The 5,601-nt window shown below is 35.5% G+C and overlaps 1 protein-coding gene across 2 annotated transcripts in view; it reads left to right on the forward strand.

The window, feature by feature from the left end:
• LOC111499357 (acylamino-acid-releasing enzyme) overlaps positions 1–4,315 on the forward strand; it is an 8,510-nt gene extending 4,195 nt beyond the window's left edge. For both annotated transcript variants that reach the window (XM_023150931.1, XM_023150932.1), the window contains exons 8-18: positions 153–304; positions 397–479; positions 558–679; positions 767–845; positions 1,087–1,261; positions 1,675–1,735; positions 1,895–2,017; positions 2,691–2,888; positions 3,545–3,613; positions 3,816–3,892; positions 4,104–4,315. In XM_023150931.1, the coding sequence (XP_023006699.1) occupies positions 153–304; positions 397–479; positions 558–679; positions 767–845; positions 1,087–1,261; positions 1,675–1,735; positions 1,895–2,017; positions 2,691–2,888; positions 3,545–3,613; positions 3,816–3,892; positions 4,104–4,167 (1,203 nt within the window). In that variant the 3' untranslated portion in view covers positions 4,168–4,315. The remainder of the gene's footprint in view (positions 1–152; positions 305–396; positions 480–557; positions 680–766; positions 846–1,086; positions 1,262–1,674; positions 1,736–1,894; positions 2,018–2,690; positions 2,889–3,544; positions 3,614–3,815; positions 3,893–4,103) is intronic.
• The last annotated feature ends 1,286 nt before the right edge of the window (positions 4,316–5,601 follow it).

The following is a 5,601-nucleotide window of genomic DNA, read 5'->3' on the forward strand; positions in this document are numbered from 1 at the left end:
CCCAAAAAAAAAAAAAAAGAGAGAGAGATAGAGGCATTGCATTATTGCTCAATTAGATGACGTTTTAATTACTAAGTAAGACGTGCTTTGAAGTTCTCTTGTTTATTTACAAGTTATTTTTCTTCACAAATTTTTAAAATAAAATTTTGAAGGTTCCTGTGGTGCACTGGGCCGAGGACGACCTCTTTCCTGGCCTCTATTCACATGGTTTGCTGGCTAATCCATGGTTTTCTGATGGACACACTATTATTATAACAACCATATGGCGTAGCAGGAGTGCAATTGTCTCTATAGATATCTTAAGGCAATCTGCATAATTCTGAAGGAAATTATCGTTATTTCTGCGCTAAATTTTGTTCTCTTATCTGATGACATTTTGTTTATTGAAAATAACAGCGGTGAAGTCTCATGCGTCAGTCCTGACCACACAGACTATTCTTGGAATGTTCTTGCTCTAGATGGAGACAACGTTATTGCTGGTAATGTGGAAATGAGATCTTTAAGATAAGCTTGCTCGATGGTACTGATTTTTAACATTTTTAAGTTCCCGTCTGCAGTTCGTAGCGGCCCAGTGACTATTCCTGGACTCAAGTATGGTTTTCTTATTGAGACAGAAACTAAGGATGTTGTATGGAATTGGGTCGATGTATTAAATCCTATGTTTAATTGCTCTACGAAGGTTATTGTTTTTTTTTTTTAAATAAAGATACCCTGAAGGCCATTCCATAACTTTCGTGATTAAGTAAACCAACACTTGATGATACAGGCTAGAACTCTACTCTCACATATCTTGTTCAGTATATTGAAGATTCCAGTCAAGGATGTTTCCAACTGCGTGACAAAAGGTACTGTACAAACGATTTATTTACATTTTGGTGACCTTCCCGGAGATAATGTTGGTTTCCTTTTGTCTATTTTTATTATCAAACATAGGGAATTTTTTAGTTTATAAAACACAAATGAAGACGTGAAATGTGTTTCTTCTAAAGTTTTTTCACCTCAAAACTGATGAAACCCATTTTTGCTAGTTCGGTTCACTTAGTAAACTTTCTTTCCTTATAGTACTGAATAATCAAATCATTTCAGGTGCTAGTGAACCTTTTGAAGCTATCTTTGTATCTCCGTTTTCCAAAGGTAATGAGTTGAAACCACTTATTGTTAACCTTCATGGCGGTCCACATTCTACATCAACATCAAGCTTCTCGAAGTCCTTGGCATTTCTTGCTGCCGTAGGATTCAATCTTTTGATTGTGAACTATAGGTAGGTTTATTTTCTTCCCTCGGATCTTGATTTGGGTTGAATTGCACCTGGAATTTTTTTCAATGAAGGTCGGGTCCAGTCAAATTAATCAACTTTCAGTTGGTGGTGTATATAGATATATAAGAAGCTTATATCTCAACTCCCTTTCTCTCAAGTTTATTTGCTACTTGAGTTTTATTATTCAAAACCTCAGTTAAGCATTACCGTTATCTTTTGGACAAAAAGGAATGATTAGTTTTAATTATTGCACATTCAATGTTTAATTTGCTTATTTGAGAGCTACTTTGGAAAAAGTCATTTTCCCGTAAAGTGAGATTGAGGTGAATGGAAATTATGTTTTATTAATCAGATATTGTATCACTGCGTGACGAGCATTTTTTCATTTCTTTGGCTTCTTTGATTTGGTATCTCAGAGGTTCATTGGGGTTCGGTGAGGACGCATTGCAATCTCTTCCTGGAAAAATTGGGTCTCAGGTACTAGTTTTAATGATGAATTTAGGTTTTTATTTTTTATTTTTATCTATTCTTAGTCTTTTTGTGTGAATTTTTGTTTTACTTCTATCGTGATGACCGTTTTTCTCAGAATGCCACTGGATAGAATGTTTTATTTATCTTTTATATATTTTTTCTCAGGATGTCAATGATGTCCTTGCTGCATTAGATCACATTATCGACCAGGGACTTGCCAATCCCGCTAAAGTTGCAGTTCTTGGCGGTTCTCATGGAGGTTTTTTGACAACTCATTTGATTGGCCAGGTTCTGTACTTAACGCCACTTTTATAGCTCACATTTTCTGAAATTAAATCCCGTGTTTGATTGATGGTTTTATGTGGAATTTAGATTCTGCGTGATTTATGGAGGATTTTGCCTCTGTTGATGCTTTTCACGATATTTTCTATATCTAATTTTTCTCCAGCGCTACCCTTGAAAACATGATGGTGCACACTACGCATCATTCCACTAATCTGGTGATATTTTGACTTGCTTTTTTTTTCTCTCTCTCTATCACAATAGTTTTCACTACCTATAAATTAATTTTCATAAAGTCAAGTTAGATTTGATTTTCAAAATCTTAGAAGTACTTAAAAAAACATTTTAAAATACTTTCTCGATGAAGCATTCATTTACTTAGTGCTTTTGAAAGGAACGCTTGATTGGCTCTACTTCTTAAAGTGTTTGCAGAAGTGAACTTCACTTAAAATCACCTTTGTGAAAAGCATCCTGAACTCCTATTAATGTCTTGGGATTTATGCCATATGGAATTTTTTTTTCCTTTTTTCTTTGAAATTCACAAGTATTTGGGCCAGCTTAACTATTCTTACTAACTATCCAAGCCTATTACATTTGGTTGCCAAGAAGGCAGATTGACTTTTGAAAAGGAAATCATTTCCTTATAAATTGAATCCCTTATGTTTTCTAAATGCTGCAGGCACCAGATAGATTTGTGGCAGCTGCTGCAAGGAATCCTGTGTGTAACCTTGCTTTAATGGTCGGCACATCAGATATTCCTGATTGGTGTTATGTGGAATGTTATGGAAGGGAGGGAAAAAATTACTTCACGGAAGCACCATCTGCTGAGCACCTAATCCACTTATACAACATGTCTCCTATCCGACATGTCTCAAATGTACGTATGATCAAAAGCTAGCCATCTATAACTGTATTGATACGGCGATGTTTTAAAGTTCTCGCTAAGGTTGGAAGAAAATAGTACTCACAAAAGCTATGGTCAACAGTTTTATAATCACATTAAGTCGAGATAATCAAATGGTACATATGAATAAATATTTAAATTCTTACTAAAGTTGAACAAAATAAAACTCCTGTGGCTAGATTTTGCCCAACAGTTCAAATTGTACGTATCGCTAGATTTTGTTTATATATTATTGAAAAAGGAGAAATTGTAAGCTCTGAGGTCTTCATTGAAGAAGCCTCCTTCGTTGAAGGGCTTCACCCTGCATCAATATCAATTAAGGCTCTTCTAAGGTCAGGAGGATCCCTGTCTTGTGAGTGACTAATTTTTTTCTCTTTTTTCTAAATGTGGCGAGATTTGTTATAAACTAAACTTGGAAAAATCCTAATCAGAAGATAACTTTTCTTTAGTTAAAATACTTTTATCTGGAGAATTATTTTACCAACTACTCTGTTTTGGAATTTTCCTTTTCCTTTTTAAAACAATAGTTTGAAAGTTATCCTGTATATTTATACTCTTAGTCTCGCATATTTTCCGAGGATGTGTTACCAACTACATATTTTCCTTTATGTCTCATTTTGATTTTGCAGGTTAAAACACCTACCATTTTTCTTTTGGGTGCTAAGGATCTTCGTGTTCCATTTTCAAATGGATTGCAAGTAAGTTAGAACACATTCTACTAAATTCTACATCCTTTTGATTTATTTGTGTGGCTATAAAATGGATGCTGCGTTGCTCTTGTTTATAACCAAGAATGATTGCACAATGACATGAAATTTGCGTCCAATTTCTGGCTCTTTGAATTTCTGATAGTTACGTAAGAAAAGAAAAACTATATGATGGGCTATATATAATATGCAGTTTGCGCGAGCGTTGAAGGAGAAAGGAGTTGATACGAAGGTCATCATGTTTCCAGATGATAAGCATCCAATTGACAGGTCCTACATTTGCCTGCTTTCACATTCGCATATTCCGAACTCATTTTATGAATAGTTTCTGATTCCACATTTGTTTGGATCATTTGTTATAAGTTTAAGATTATAGTAACACTTCGACTGGTTTATGATTGTTAAGGAAAGAGCACTTTCAATTACAAGATTTGAAAAATAGGAAACTATTTTAGGCTTATTCATTCTCTCTCTGAATCAGGCCGCAATCGGATTTTGAAAGCTTCCTCAACATTTGTGTGTGGTTCAAGAAGTACCTCAAGTGAGTGGCATTCCCTTTCTCAGCATTTTAGCATCATTGTTCCCATGCTTTGTACTTTGTTTTGTCACTCTCAACTGTACAACTGGTTCTGTGCACTCCTGTTCATGTTATTAAGCCACTCATTCTCAATTAAATGACGCTTATTATTCCAACCTTTGAGCCTTACTTATTCCACACAATTTGATTGTTTGATTTTTGCAAACAAAAATGTAGAAGGAGAAATGATAAATACCAAATAATACTTGCAAGAGAATAACTGAGCACTAATGCCAACCATCGTGTGTAATAGTCCAAGCCCACTGTTAATAAATATTGTCTTTTTTTTTTCTTTTCTTTTCGAGCTTTCCCTCAAGCTACCTAAAACCCGTCTGCTAGGGAGAGGTTTTCACGCCCTTATAAAGAATGCTTTGTTTCTCTCTCCAACCGATATGAGATCTTACAATCCACCCCCTTTGGGGCCCAACATCTTCTTTGGCACTCGCTTTCCTCTCCAATCGATGTGGGATCTCACAATCCACACCCCTTCGAGGCCTAGCGTTCTCGATGACACTCATTCCTTTCTCAAGTCGACGTGGAATCTCACAATCCATATCCCTTCGAAGCTCAGCGTTCTCACTGACACTCATTTCTCTCTCTAGTCGATGTGAACTTGAATTACATCAATAATGATACCAAACTCCTTTTTTCCATTGCTAACATGTCTTAGTTTGGTAGGATCAAGACCAAATAGTTAGGAATGTGTGTCGGTTCTTTTGTTGATTGGTTGAAAGTGATTGATCTAGAGGTAAGTCTTTTACACTAGCAGAAGACGAATCCGTCCAAGCACACCAAGCCTGGTGGGTGACCAGCCATCACACTTAGATGAGCTGCAATACAAAACATTAAAAAGAGAATCTTAGTTTTGATAGCCAAAGCTATCAAAAGCGGTATGACTCTTGAAAACTCCAGAAAATTGTTTGGTTCCAGAGTTTGACCTTCTTCGATCCTGGAAGGAAAACCCACTGAACCTTCCTTTCTCTCATGGGCAACAACACTAGGAGGAAGACCGGGTCCATGTCGGAGATAGCAGGGCATCGTTACATCATTCGTGCAAGTCGCTGTTGCTACGTATGCGACAAAGTGTTTGGCCATAAAGCACTTTCCCTTTTATATGTATGAAACTAAGCATTTTGATATCCAATATTTACTAAAAGCATCTTAAATGGTATGACTTTAGGGCTGCATTAAATTTATTTATCACATCACCACTATGTCATTTTTGAGTATTTCTCTTTATTTCCTTTTTATATCTTTTGTACGTTAATTAAATTGGAGGGATGGAATGCAATTTTTGGGATAGATTCGCTTCTTTTTACTATTCAACCTTGAAAATAAAAAAGCTTGTTTTTTTTTTTTTTTTTTTTTTTTTTTTTTTTTTTTTTTTTTTTTTTTTTTTTTT

Source organism: Cucurbita maxima, unplaced genomic scaffold, assembly GCF_002738345.1.
Source record: "Cucurbita maxima cultivar Rimu unplaced genomic scaffold, Cmax_1.0 Cma_Scf00026, whole genome shotgun sequence".
NCBI lineage: Eukaryota > Viridiplantae > Streptophyta > Magnoliopsida > Cucurbitales > Cucurbitaceae > Cucurbita > Cucurbita maxima.